Source organism: Helicoverpa armigera, chromosome 17 (assembly GCF_030705265.1).
Source record: "Helicoverpa armigera isolate CAAS_96S chromosome 17, ASM3070526v1, whole genome shotgun sequence".
Taxonomy (NCBI): Eukaryota; Metazoa; Arthropoda; class Insecta; order Lepidoptera; family Noctuidae; genus Helicoverpa; species Helicoverpa armigera.
The window spans coordinates 6,977,896-6,991,166 of record NC_087136.1 but is presented as its reverse complement, the minus strand read 5'-3'; the positions used below and the strand labels follow the sequence as shown (position 1 = coordinate 6,991,166).

The following is a 13,271-nucleotide window of genomic DNA, read 5'->3' as shown; positions in this document are numbered from 1 at the left end:
TAATTTTACGACTTACGCCTGACCTTTTTTAGTCCCGCTACTCGACACGAGGGGGCTCTTTGATTAAACTAAGCATGCTCATTGGTGAAAGTTATGGAAAGTTACTGATGACCGTTGTCTTTTTACGCACACATGTAAACTTTCTTATCTATTGCGCAATGATTAAAGCTATTGCATCAGCCAGATATTATTACTAAAAACCGTTACATTCAAAATCTTATTACGTAACAATCAAGTTAGTCACAACATAAACACATATTAAACAAAGCTTATCTGGCTATCAATAATATCAGTAATAGCATGTTTCAGCATGCATGTTATGCAGATTCATTTGGTTTAACAACAATCGATTACCTCATAACATTCCTAAATTAAGTACACATATTATATACATCTAGCCTATATCTACTGCAGGCTCGGCGTCCGCAACAGCTCTCCCCCCGGCGCAGCACGCGTAGCCTCCTCCTTCACGAGGACGACGAGCTTGCTGACTGGGCGCCGGAAGACTCCCGTTCGTGTCCGCACCTCGGCGACTCTGATGCCGCCGTCAGGTCCAGGATGTGTGCGCTCGACGATCCCCATCGGCCAGACGTTACGCGGCAGCGTCCCGTCGGCGATGAGAACCACGTCGCCGGTCTGCAGTGGTCGCTCGTTGTTCTGGGGCTCGCCTCGAGGCGCGAGCAAGGGTAGATACTCGCGCACCCAGCGCGCCCAGAACCGGTCAGCGAGCGCTTGAGCGGCCCGCCAGGTTCTGCGGTCCGCCTCGTCGCATGGGCCCGTAGTGGGCAGGCCCGTTGATGAGCCCAACAGGAAGTGGTTGGGGGTGAGCGCCTCGGGGTCGAGAGGATTCACGCTCACGTGAGTCAGGGGGCGCGCGTTGACTGCGAACTCTGCCTCAGTCAGCAGGGTCAGCAGGACTTCTTCGGAGGGCGCCCTCTCGTGGAGCGTGGTGCCGAGAGCCGACTTGACGGTTCGCACCATCCTCTCCCAGGCGCCTCCCTGGTTCGGCGCGCCAGGCGGTATGAACCGCCACTCCATCTTGGCCGCCAGCCCTACTTCTTTCAGGGCCGGCAACCACTCGTTGTATGCTGCTCGAAGCTCGGCGTCGGCACCTCTGAAGTTGGTGCCGTTGTCGGAGTACATGATGCTCGGCCATCCCCTGCGCGCAGCCATGCGGCGCAGCGCCATGATGGCAGAGTCCGTCGACAGGGAAGCCACCAGCTCAAGGTGGACAGCGCGACACGTCAGGCACGTGAAGAGCGCGCCCCACCTCTTCTCTCGGCGACGGCCCACCTTGACGTTCATGGGCCCGAAGTAGTCCACCCCGCAGTTGGTGAACGGGCGGTGGAACGGGTCCAGGCGGGCTCGGGGCAGGTCGCCTGTAGCTGGTGGTCGGGGCACGGCGCGTCTGCGCCGGCAGAAGGCGCAGCTGGCCTCGACGGCGCGCACGGTAGGGCGTAGTCGCAGCACCCAGTAGCGCTGCCGCAGGTCGTTGGTCACGCGCTCTCTGTTGGCGTGACCCGCAGCACAATGCTCCTTCTGTACCAAAAGTTTAGTTAGTGGGTGACGGCCGTCCAGTATGACTGGCCGTTTGGTTTCAGCTGGTGCAGTAGCCGCCTCGATGCGGCCTCGCACCCGGTAGCCGTCCTCCATGACGGGATCCAGCTTGTACAGCCGGCTCGTCCGTGGCAGGGGACGCGCCGACTGCATGCGCGCCATCTCGTCTGCGAAGCTCTCTTCCTGGGAGCGTCGCAGCAGCTCCTTCTCCGCCCGTTCAATGTGGCGGAGCTCGAGCGTGGTGGCGGCGCGCCGACACTTGTCAACGAACAAGAGCGCCCTCGCCGTGGCCCTCACCAGCACGTTGTAGCGGGAGAAGCGGGCTGGGTTAGGCAGCCAGCTTGCAGGGGCCTCGGCGACGTGCAGCGTCTCGTGCTCGTCGTCATCTTCGGGGCTGGCTCGGCAAGGCCAGCAGTGCTCGCCGCTCTGGAGGAAACTCGGACCCTGAAACCATCTATCACTCGCACCTATGGGTGCGTCAGTTAAACGTGTGGCGTCATCCGCCACGTTAAGTTGCGTTGGAAGCCAACGCCATTCTTCCTTTGAAGTTAGCTCGGCGATCTCGCCGAGGCGATGCGCGACGAAGGGCGTGTATCGCCGCGCGTCGTGCTGTATCCAATGCACGACTGTGGTTGAGTCCGTCCAGTAGACGGTTCTTGTTATGTTAAGCCGATGCTCTTTTCTTATAGCTTCGGCTAGCCTGGCCCCTATGACCGCGGCTTGCAGCTCCAAGCGCGGTATGGTCTGCGCCTTCCGCGGCGCCACCTTGGCCTTGGCAGCGACCAGCACGACGTCTGCGGCGCCGTCCTTGTTCGGCATCCGCCAGTACGCCACAGCAGCGTATGCCTGCTCGCTGGCGTCGCACAGCACATGCAGTTCACGCTCATCATGGTGGGTTGTCTCGTAGCACCTGGGCAGCTTTAAATCGGTTAGGTTTGACAGTTGCGACAACCATTCCGAGAACTGTTCATTGTCCTCTTGTGGAATGGAGTCGTCCCAAGACATTTGGAGCCTCCATAGGTTCTGAAGGATAATCTTCGCCCTTACTGTGTAGTGACTTAGAAGCCCAAGCGGGTCATAGATTGACATGACTGCGCTCAAAGCCTCTCTCTTCGTTGGTGCGCGCTTTCGGTTGCGCACCTCGGCTGGCACTCGGTTCATCGCAGTGTTGAACCCGAGCTCGTCACGTTCAGCGCTCCAGTATAGGCCTAATATCTTGCTGGCAGGCAACTCACCACCCAGTTGTGTAGGTGCAGTAGTGTGCAGCTCTGAAGGCACGCTGCGCAGAACTCCTGGATCGTTGGAGCTCCATCCTCGCAGCGTGAACCCGGCGACGGCGTGTACTTTCTGTAACTCTTGTACTGCAGTGTGTGCCTCGTCGGCGTTATCATAACTTACCACCAAATCGTCCATGTAATGATGGCGTGTGATGGCGTCCAGTGCCAGCGGGCACTCCTCGCCATGCAGCTCAGCGTTGTGGTTGCGCACATAATGCGCCATGAATGGAGAGCTCGCCGCGCCGAATATCATACTTGTCATCTTGTATTCTTGAGGCGGGTTGCTTCTGTTCTTTCCTCTCCAGAGGAACTGCTGAGCTGGCTGATCTTCGGGGCGTATTTTTATACGCAAGAACATCTCTTGGATATCAGCTGTGATGGCCACAGCCTTCTCTCGAAATCTGAATATAATGCCTGGGAGGGAGAGCAGTAAATCGGGGCCTTCCAGGAGTGCGTCGTTAAGACACACACCATTGCTTCGGGCTGCTGCATCAAACACAAGTCTCTGCTTACCTGGCTTGTTTGGGTTCTGCACCGCGAAGTGTGGAAGGTACCAGCACTTGGGGCTGGCCTTCTCCGTCCCGTCGCATGGCACTGCATAACCTTTATCCAATAGGTTATCTATCTGTGATGTATATTGCACCGCGAATTCAGGCGCGGCGTCCATCTTCTGTTCAATCTTGATCAGTCTTCGTAGTGCCGCCTTATAGCTAGGCGGCATGGACACTGCGTCTTCTCGCCACGGCAGCCCCACTTGGTAGCCGCCCTCGATGGCTGTGGTTGTGGCCTCCACGATGGCCTGTGCTCGACGGTCCGCGTCGCTCACTCTTGGCTTGTGAGTGACACCTAGGGCCTCGATCTTGAAATGCGCCTCCACAAGTTCATGAAGTTGATTATCACCTTTCATGTCTCGTTCATGAATATGTAGCACTCCACCTTCAGTGGCCACGAGTGTCCGAGGTGCTGTTCCATGCACCACCCAACCCAGCTGTGTTCTTGATGCAGCAGGTTGGTTCGGACCTCCGACCCGGAGTTCTCGCGAGACAATGTGTTCCCAGTGATCCGTTCCAATCAATACTCCTGGACGTGTAGGCGCGTAACAAACCTCGTTTGCCGGCAGGTCCCGCAGGTGCTTATAACCAAGCAGCGACGCCGGCACTGTTTGCTGATGCAGCTTCAGGTCTTTGATTGTCCTTGCTTGAAGCTGGTGGGGCGAGCACTCCTTGCCCACCCCTCTTATCTTAATGGTGACCACCTGGCTGTCCTCCTCCTGCGAGGACATGTTGACGCCGCAGATGTGCAGTGGCCGCACGGTGCCTTCTGCGCCAATACTTTCTGCCAGGCTGCTGTCAATTAATGTGATAGTTGCTCCTTCATCGAGGAGCGCGTGGGTCCTTACCTCCCCCCGTGGTCCTCCTATGACCACGGGGCACATCTTCAGCAGAACGGCCCTGTTGTCGGCGGCGGCTCGGTTGGCTACCGACATTACTGCTTCCTCCGTCTGTGTCTTGGATGTGACTGTTTCCTCCTTCTTGGCAGGAGGATCGGAATGTAAGGTCACGTGATGCGGCCGGCGGCACTCGTTCTGGCCGCACGGCTTTGCCCGGCATAAGACGCGCCGATGTTTCTTGACGGCGCATTTAAAGCAAATGCCGTTTTCTTTTACAAACTCCCAGCGCTGGCCCACATCCATGGCCTTATATTTAGGGCATTGTGTCAGCGCGTGGTTTTCTTTACATAGGAAACATTGGTCGACCGCTGTCTCAATAGCGGCATATACTGCACCTTGCTTTTTCTTGCCGGCGACTGGGAACTTAGATGCTGCAGGCCGGACCTCCCGTTTTTGACCGGCAGTCGAGGCGCTCGTTACTGTTGAGTAAGTATATCTCAGCGCCCTGTCTGCCTCGCGCATCAAAAAACGTGCTAGGCTACATATCTCTGGCTCCGCAGTACCCTCGTTATCGCAGGCGAAGTCACACCATCTCGATCTCAGGTGTGGTGACAGCTTCTCCAAAATTTCCCTTGTAAGTAACGGATTATATAGATATCCGCGACGATCAATGGCTTTGAGTGTGCATATTGTATTTTGTACCTTAACTGCAAAGCTATTTAACTCTGCCGCCGAAGATCCGGGCCGCGGCACGCGTTTCAACTCGTCCAGCGCCTTGTCGATAATCATTTCCGGCCGACCAAAACACTGTTCCAGCGTCCTCATTATTACAGCCGGATCAGTTGCTGTATGCAGCAGTGCTGCTACCGCCTCCCGTGCCTCGCCCTTGAGGCACGTCCTGAGCCGCTGAAGGTTCTCAGCCGTGGACACTGTATACATATTGGTAGTATCATTGAAGGCTGCCTTGAATGCAAGCCATTCACTCACCGTTCCGGAGAACGCCGGCAGGTCCGTATGCCTCAGCCGAGGGCGCGCCATCTTTTCCAATGTTACAGCAAGTTGATCTATACTATTTCTATTTCTAGACGGCGACCTCTCCCGCGGCCGTTCATCTCGCGCTGGTCTGTGTTCTTCCGCAGTATGTGCGGCCCCCTCCCCCCGTGCAGCGGGGGTATGGGTATTCAGCCACTGGCTTACCTTATTATGCTGGTGCTGGTGATCATCGTGCAGGGCCTCGTCCTGCACGCTCTCCTGGTCGTCCTGAATCACAGATACTTCAGCGGCAAGCCGCTTTTTCACCAGTTCAGCTTCCATTTCCAGCTCTCGACGGGTGAGAGCAGCCAGCTTTTCAGCTGCCTCTAACTCGGCAAGCCTTAAGCGCGTGGTCGCGCTGGTAGTCGACCTCACTGACCTAGATGAAGGTCCAGCGACAGCATGCTCAGTGGCTAATAAAGTGGATTGTTCTACCTGCGGTGATGCCGGCGGGTCCATGGAGAGGCGACGCATCCGCTCCCTAGCTATCCTCTCCGCTTCCCGACGCTGCAGCGATGCGAGCAGGCCCGGGTCTCGTCGTTCAGAGGCCCGCCTCTGCTCCTCCAACTCCGTCAAGTCACTCTGGCTACGTGTGATAACCATCGCGATCGGTAGACGGCACACACGTAATCACTTCACTCAACGTTCACTGCACTATCGGTTCGGATTTACACTAGCTGGTCACGACCTCGAGATCCGGCTCGAAGGACCAAAACTGCGGCGGTTACACTCGACGGCGGCGATAACTCACGAAACACTGAGTGGACTGTATAGGTTAGAGTTATACGCGAATGTATTGCCACAGGGACTTGTTTTAAATAATAAACGAATGCGACACTTTTACACGGCTTTTATTTATCACCACAATTGTTATCACTGGTTTACATTAAGTTTACTCTTTAGTTTACACGACTTTATTATATTACACACGATTGTAAACACTACGAGATTTATCACAGCAAAGTTATAACGATTTAAAACACAATAGTTTGAACACAATAGAGTTTAACACAATAGAGATTAAAAACACAATGAAGTTACAAGTTTTAAACACAAAGAAGTTAGGGTATAAGTTTTAACACTAAGTTAGGTCACAAGTTTAACACTATTAGGTCATAAGTTTATCACAGTTTTAAAGTACAGTTTACACAGTTTTATAACACAATTTACACGATTTTATAGAACACAATTATTAGCACATAGATTTAGAACAATTTTAAGGGTTTTAGGGCATAGGTTTTACCCTAGTACTTTCACTATTTTCACTGAGCACTGGTTATAACGAGCATTACTTGCTTACTGTGGGTCGACTACAATTTCTCCGAAAAATGACTCTATCTTTATACAATATTCTAAGGTCTCAAGTCGTAGGGGTACCGGACGGGTTGCAATTTACGTTGACCAATTAGCTATAATTTTACGACTTACGCCTGACCTTTTTTAGTCCCGCTACTCGACACGAGGGGGCTCTTTGATTAAACTAAGCATGCTCATTGGTGAAAGTTATGGAAAGTTACTGATGACCGTTGTCTTTTTACGCACACATGTAAACTTTCTTATCTATTGCGCAATGATTAAAGCTATTGCATCAGCCAGATATTATTACTAAAAACCGTTACATTCAAAATCTTATTACGTAACAATCAAGTTAGTCACAACATAAACACATATTAAACAAAGCTTATCTGGCTATCAATAATATCAGTAATAGCATGTTTCAGCATGCATGTTATGCAGATTCATTTGGTTTAACAACAATCGATTACCTCATAACATTCCTAAATTAAGTACACATATTATATACATCTAGCCTATATCTACTGCAGGCTCGGCGTCCGCAACAATAATACTGTTTAAAACAGTATAGTTGGCAACCCTAATCCCGGTAGTGATGAGCTCAATCTAGTAGCGAGGTATTGCAGAGCAGATTTTTTTTAATTAGTTTTCCAACCAATTTTCAAGAATACTTTTCGTCTTTACAATGAAACCGAGTAATGTGAGAAAAGTAATTTATTACCAGATAGATGTCTAGTACCTAGATAACACATTTCATAATTTTTGAAAACGCGTTGTTTTTTACAAAGCAATATTCGTCAGTTAGAATATAATTTATGCTCCGTACAATAATTTCTCGAAACCATCGAAAGCACTACTAACATTTGGAGTTATGTCTTGCACTGGTTTGTTGTCTATGGAAAGCCAAATGGAGCCTGGCGTGCCAATGCTGAACATGTCAACCATTGCCTTAACTCCTGACTCCACCCTGAAATTAAAAATTATTTATAAAACTTATTTTTGATTCTATTAGCTCTAGGTCTCGTTATTTTTCACGGCTAGTGTACCTACAACTGTTTTTACATACAATTATTTCAAACAACTCTCAACACGCTCATCATAATCCTCCTGCCCTTATCCCTATCCTTTTATTTGGAGCCGACGTAGCATGTTTTCTTCTTCCATACTCTTCTGTCTGTCGTCATCTCACAAGTAACATTCTTTCCAGGCACTCATTGATAAAAGCTACGGAAGAATAACTTACTTTTGAAATGTCACTCCATCATTTTTAACTTTTGCAGCTATGAATTCTCCAAGTTTTCGATCATAAGACCTTGCTCCCAAATTTTGCATCAAAGGAGTGTCGGTGCCTCCCAGACACATTGTCAGAACCCTGACACCTGTGTTTTCAAAGAAAGGTTTCTCCTGCAAAATAACAATTATATAAATTATTTTTCAAAGTATGAGTGTTACAAGACAAAATCTAATTGAGACGTAGGTTTTATTTCTTACTAGCGGATTCGCATTTTTTGTATAAAGTGTAATGTTTTAGGGAATTTAGGAATGTACTTCATAGGTCATTTGAGGTACAAAGGTCGATAGCAAAAATACGTAGATACGTCTCCTGACTTGTCCATGTCTTGAACATGTCTGCCCCACGCACCTGTCATAAATCATAATCATGTCACAGTCTGATTTAGCTTATCTAACATACCGATATACATTGGCTGAAGTGTAGGACAGCTATTTTCGAACCGTAGTAAATTGGTAAGGCCCCAGCTCTAGATATAGCGGCTATCGAAGCAATGTTGACTATAGTTCCACCAGCGCCACCTTCATCCTTTCTCATGTGGTTGATGCCTTTTAATGAGAACGATACCACTCCTTGCTGAAATTAATAAATATCTGTCGAGTTAATATGGTCTCTGTAGACTCATTCAACAACTGATTCTTTCGCCACAACAGTTTTTTTTTTGTGGTAATTCCGGATAGGAAGCAGTTACCCAATTAACATCGCATGCAGTTCTCCACATGTTGGGCGCGTCGACCATGATGCCGGCGTTGTTGATGATGACGTCGATCTGCTTGAGCTGCGCGAGCGCCGCGGCGAAGGCGGCAGCTATGTCCTCCTCCTTGCTCACGTCGCAGCTGATGAACACCGCCTTGTCGGGGTGACTCTTGTTCAGCCGCTCAGCCGTCGCCTTGCCGACCTCCACCGCGATGTCCAGTATGGCAACCCGCTGTAAATAATTAAAAATCCTCCTTCACATTTCATGTTAAGCAACGATAACCCTATCCCTTATTCCTATGAGCATATTTTTTTTGAAACTTTTATAAGGTAGTCCTAGCCATTCCCTCGCTATCATTCAAGATTCTAATATTTGAAACACTGGCTGCGCTCGTGTTTCAATTTAAGAATCATTCGCTAGCGCGGAAAACAAAATTGAAGAACAACTTTGCACTCTTGTTATTATTAAACGTAATGGTAAATTATAAATACCTACCTTTGCTCCATGTTGGAGGAAAGCTTGAGCATATTCAGCCCCTAGACCAGAAGCTCCGCCGGTGATCAAAAATGTTTTGTCTTTCGGGTCCCACTGCATGTTGTCAACAATACTACTTTGTTAATAACTTGCTTCGTATGGAATTTCGTGCTCTTATATGCTTAAAAGCTTCCATTATCGAATGAGATATGATCAATAATTATATGTATCGATAAAACATGACATGTATTCGTCAATATTATGTCAATAACAAGATAACGAAGTAAATAAGGGACATGACTTTCGGTCGTGGGCAGGCGCTTGACTCAAGCTACTGATCCTTTTGGAATTCACTGAGCAATCTTTAACAGTGAAATAGATGAAACAAGAATAATTATGAACAATATACAATAATATGATTTTTTCACTACACTGCTCCAGTGGTACAGTCGGCCAAACTTACGCATCTTTAGGATTTCGTGCAGGAGCTCAGTTAGTGACAAACCACACCCCTTCCTTTTTCGGGCCCAAGCCCCAGGCCAATGAGAGATGTTGATTATGTGATCATTCACTTTCAAAAACATTGTGTATTGCTTTTCACGGCAATGTTTTACGACCTTGATTTATAACATGTTTGGACTTTAAAAGAGACTATGACCCTTGAGTTTGTTTCGGCGTTTCTTCTCAGGGATCAGTCATTAGGAAATGCCGACCTCAGCGTTCTTAAAATGACGAGTAAAAGTTATGTAATGTCCAACTTGCAAAATAAACGATTTCACGATTTTATTTAATTTCAAATGCTTATTTCTATCGAACTGATTGCCATAATTTTTACATTTGTGTGAATGTTAAGGCTTAGACCGAAGTGTGGCTTAACCTAGGCTCAACCTAGGTGTAGCCTTTATCATAGCAGCTTATTACTTATTCCTCATATACTTCCTTATGAACTTCCTAATGTACTACCTTTTGTACCTACTCCGTTATCTACTCCCTTTTCTACTACCCCTATGATAAGCCTTACTCCTTTACGAACTATCCCTATGTACTTCCTTATATGATTGCTTTCTTACACTTTATTATGTACTCCCTTATATACTCTACTAAGTATCAAGGAATATCTCGCAGTATTTTCAAACCAAACTGTGTCAAACAAACTGGTATGGTCTTTATTTCTACTTCCTCAGAAATACATAACGCATGAGTCATTATTTTGCACACCCTGCACTATGACAATTCACTTGGGTATATAGATAATTACCTAATTAATTAGATAACACTTCACAACGAAGAAAAATGTAATTTCAAAATCAGCAAATTCAGAATGACGGTGCAATTTTTTATCATTACTTATGTAATAGACAGGCACTGGATAAGGATTAGGTAAATACGCAAAAACAACTATTAAATAATCAAAAACAAATCATAAACGTATTGTTTTGATAAATTCGTTATAAACCCGATTATTATTATCTGTAATTTTTAGGGTTCCGTACCCAAAGGGTAAAACGGGACCCTATTGTTTTCGCTCCTGTGTCCGTCCGTCCGTCTGTCACCAGGCTGTATCTCATGAACCGTGATAGTTAGAGACTTGAAATTTTCATACATGATGTATTTCTGTTGCCGCTATAACAACAAATACTGAAAACTAAATTAAAATATATATTTTGGGGGGTTCCCATACAACACAAGTGATTTTTTGGCTCAATTTCTAAATAATGGTACGGAACCCTTCGTGCGCGATTCCGACTCGCACTTGGCCGGTTTTTCTGTGTAGGGGTGCTGAATGATTTGTGCAATTAACAGCTCTTTATCAGTTTCAAGGAAAACACACCTAAAAACACGCTTTTAACACGCCCAAAAAATTACAAAAACCCTTTCATTTGATGCACCGTGTAGACGCTCCCTGGATGAAGCATCTGTTATGTTAGTAGGTACCCATTTGATCTGTATTTGACTTACGACCCGAAAATTGCAATCAGTATATGCAATCAGCTTACTATGAAATCATGATGTACTATTTACCTAATGGTGAAGTCCTAGATTTTCAATTTTTCATAAGGTTGAACATTAACAAGATTTCAGTCTGGGTACCTATATAAATTTCATATAATTTTTACCCGACAATTATTTTTTTTTTTGCCACAATGATACATAGACATAAGTAAAGAAATAATAATGCAAAAATATAGCTAGGGTAAAGTTTAATATTTAATTGCAATGCTTTTTCAAAACTGTCAAAAGCGCTGTCAATGGTAGCCGTTATGTCGCGGGCTGGTTTGTCGTCCATGGTCAGCCAAGTCGTGGCGGGTGCGCCAACTTTGTACATGTGGAGAACCGCTGTCACTGCTGATTGCGTCCTGAAATTAAACAAAATAACATATTTTATTATCCACTCTTCGTAGTACATACATAGTTTGCACAAATATAAATGCACCATGCAATGTATTGATCTTCAAATAATAATCCAAGTGCAACATTTACCGGATGGGCAAACTACTTAACTGACAAAAAGTAATCTCAATTTTTCTCAAATTGAACATTACATTCTTCAGTATTTAGCTAATAATTAACAGGCATCACTTACTTTTGGCAGATAGTTTCTTCTAGTTCAAAGATGTCGGCCAAGCCCTTGCCAAGTTTTGGATCATATGCCCTCTGTTCCAAATTATGCAGCAACGGAGTATCTGTAGCTCCCGGGCACATCGTTAAAACTCTGACGCCGGTGTCGTCGAAAAATGAACCCATCTAGAAATAAAAATTTACATCGATATAGCAGGGGAAATACGTACTGTTCTGTTGTAAATAAATGCGTCAGTTACAAAAAAATCTGAGACATTCTGAAGACTCATACTCACCGCTATGCATTGGCCAAAGTGTAGTACAGCCATTTTGGAACCAAAGTAAATTGGTAACGCCGGGTTTTTAGATATAGCAGCTACTGAAGAAATGTTGATGATTGTTCCACCAGCACCACCTTCGTCTTTGCGCATATGCTTGATGCCTTTCAGCGTGAAAGAAATAAGTCCTTGCTGAAAGTAAATAATACCATTGTGATTAACATGGCTTGAAAATCTTTTGCTCATAAGGGAAGGTAGATATTTCAGGAGTGGTTATGCTGTGATGCCTCTAATGTAATGTGAATGTATGACTGTATAAGTGGTCAAGGTTTTCCAGAATAATAGAACTAAAAGTACCCAATTAACATCGCATGCGGTTCTCCACATGTTGGGCGCGTCGACCATGATGCCGGCGTTGTTGATGATGACGTCGATCTGCTTGAGCTGCGCGAGCGCCGCGGCGAAGGCGGCAGCTATGTCCTCCTCCTTGCTCACGTCGCAGCTGATGAACACCGCCTTGTCGGGGTGACTCTTGTTCAGCCGCTCAGCCGTCGCCTTGCCAACCTCCACCGCGATGTCTAGTATAGCTACTTTCTGCAATAAACCGGAAAATTTCGGCTGAAGGGCATAGGTTCTCTCTGATAAATTCCTGGAATCAGTTAGTTGTCTTCCTAATTGAGTTATTATCATCTAAAGTTAGGGCCAATTTTAAAAACAGTCCATAGTTTTTAGTCGGTTAAACGACCACTAAGTATTTTTATGGTATTGAAATCGTGCAACCTAGGTAATTCTTGTCCCATCCTGCATTGGCATTTGATTTCATAAGGGCCCACAATCTCAAGAGATGTTAAGAATGATAATATTTGTTCCACAAAATACATCTATAGGTAGGTATTTCAATAGATTTAAAAAATGTGAACTTGCGTTTCCTTATCATATAAAATCCCCAATTATTGTCTTTTGTGTGGGAAAATTCAGTTTCTCCAATTATGGGAAATCCGTATTATAAGCCTCGTGTACATGGTGATTAAAAATAACGCATACTCGGAAAATACAGATATAAAGAGAGAGGGAGAAAGTAAAACGTCTATTTAACTTTTTCACAATAACACCATAATTTCCTAATTATAAATACCTTTGCTCCATGGGTGAGAAAAGCTTGAGCATATTCAGCTCCTAGCCCAGAAGCTCCGCCGGTGATCAAGAATGTTTTGTCTTTCGGGTCCCACTGCATCTTGTCAACGATACTACTTTGATAATAACTAACTTCGTAGGGGATATCTTGCTCTTATATGTATGAAAAAAGCCTGCATTATCTACTGAGATATAACCGATAATGGCTACATGTGTCGTCGATAGTACTTTGGACCCTGAATTGGCATAATAAGAGATATCAAAATAACATGGAGAAACCGCTCTT

General features: G+C 46.3%; 3 protein-coding genes across 3 annotated transcripts; all 3 read right to left on the bottom strand.

The window, feature by feature from the left end:
- Positions 1-405: 405 nt before the first annotated feature.
- On the bottom strand, positions 406-5,859 carry LOC126055469 (uncharacterized). The gene has a single exon (XM_049844731.2). The coding sequence runs from the start codon at positions 5,857-5,859 to the stop codon at positions 406-408; it is 5,454 nt and encodes a 1,817-aa protein (XP_049700688.2).
- A 1,392-nt stretch (positions 5,860-7,251) lies between these two features.
- LOC135118009 (15-hydroxyprostaglandin dehydrogenase [NAD(+)]-like) lies at positions 7,252-9,247 on the bottom strand. Its single transcript, XM_064038789.1, has 5 exons — positions 9,036-9,247; positions 8,535-8,771; positions 8,246-8,419; positions 7,796-7,956; positions 7,252-7,519 (listed from the first exon to the last, which is right to left on the bottom strand). Exons 1-5 carry the CDS (start codon positions 9,132-9,134, stop codon positions 7,366-7,368), a joined length of 825 nt encoding a protein of 274 aa, XP_063894859.1. The 5' UTR covers positions 9,135-9,247; the 3' UTR covers positions 7,252-7,365.
- A 1,468-nt stretch (positions 9,248-10,715) lies between these two features.
- LOC110384310 (15-hydroxyprostaglandin dehydrogenase [NAD(+)]) lies at positions 10,716-13,137 on the bottom strand. Its single transcript, XM_064038969.1, has 6 exons — positions 12,987-13,137; positions 12,209-12,445; positions 11,870-12,043; positions 11,599-11,759; positions 11,231-11,371; positions 10,716-10,845 (listed from the first exon to the last, which is right to left on the bottom strand). Exons 1-6 carry the CDS (start codon positions 13,083-13,085, stop codon positions 10,716-10,718), a joined length of 942 nt encoding a protein of 313 aa, XP_063895039.1. The 5' UTR covers positions 13,086-13,137.
- Positions 13,138-13,271: the final 134 nt, after the last annotated feature.

Excerpts from the sequence above, each read along its gene's own strand:
- LOC126055469 (XM_049844731.2), bottom strand. The coding sequence starts at position 5,859 with ATGGTTATCACACGTAGCCAGAGTGACTTGACGGAGTTGGAGGAGCAG.
- LOC135118009 (XM_064038789.1), bottom strand. The coding sequence starts at position 9,134 with ATGCAGTGGGACCCGAAAGACAAAACATTTTTGATCACCGGCGGAGCT. Across the intron at positions 7,957-8,245 it reads ACTTCAGCCAATGTATATCG|GAGAAACCTTTCTTTGAAAA; the intron begins GTATGTTAGATA and ends GTTATTTTGCAG. Across the intron at positions 7,520-7,795 it reads GATGGAGTGACATTTCAAAA|GGTGGAGTCAGGAGTTAAGG; the intron begins GTAAGTTATTCT and ends TTTTAATTTCAG.
- LOC110384310 (XM_064038969.1), bottom strand. The coding sequence starts at position 13,085 with ATGCAGTGGGACCCGAAAGACAAAACATTCTTGATCACCGGCGGAGCT. Across the intron at positions 11,760-11,869 it reads ACTTTGGCCAATGCATAGCG|ATGGGTTCATTTTTCGACGA; the intron begins GTGAGTATGAGT and ends TTTTATTTCTAG. Across the intron at positions 11,372-11,598 it reads GAAGAAACTATCTGCCAAAA|GACGCAATCAGCAGTGACAG; the intron begins GTAAGTGATGCC and ends GTTTAATTTCAG.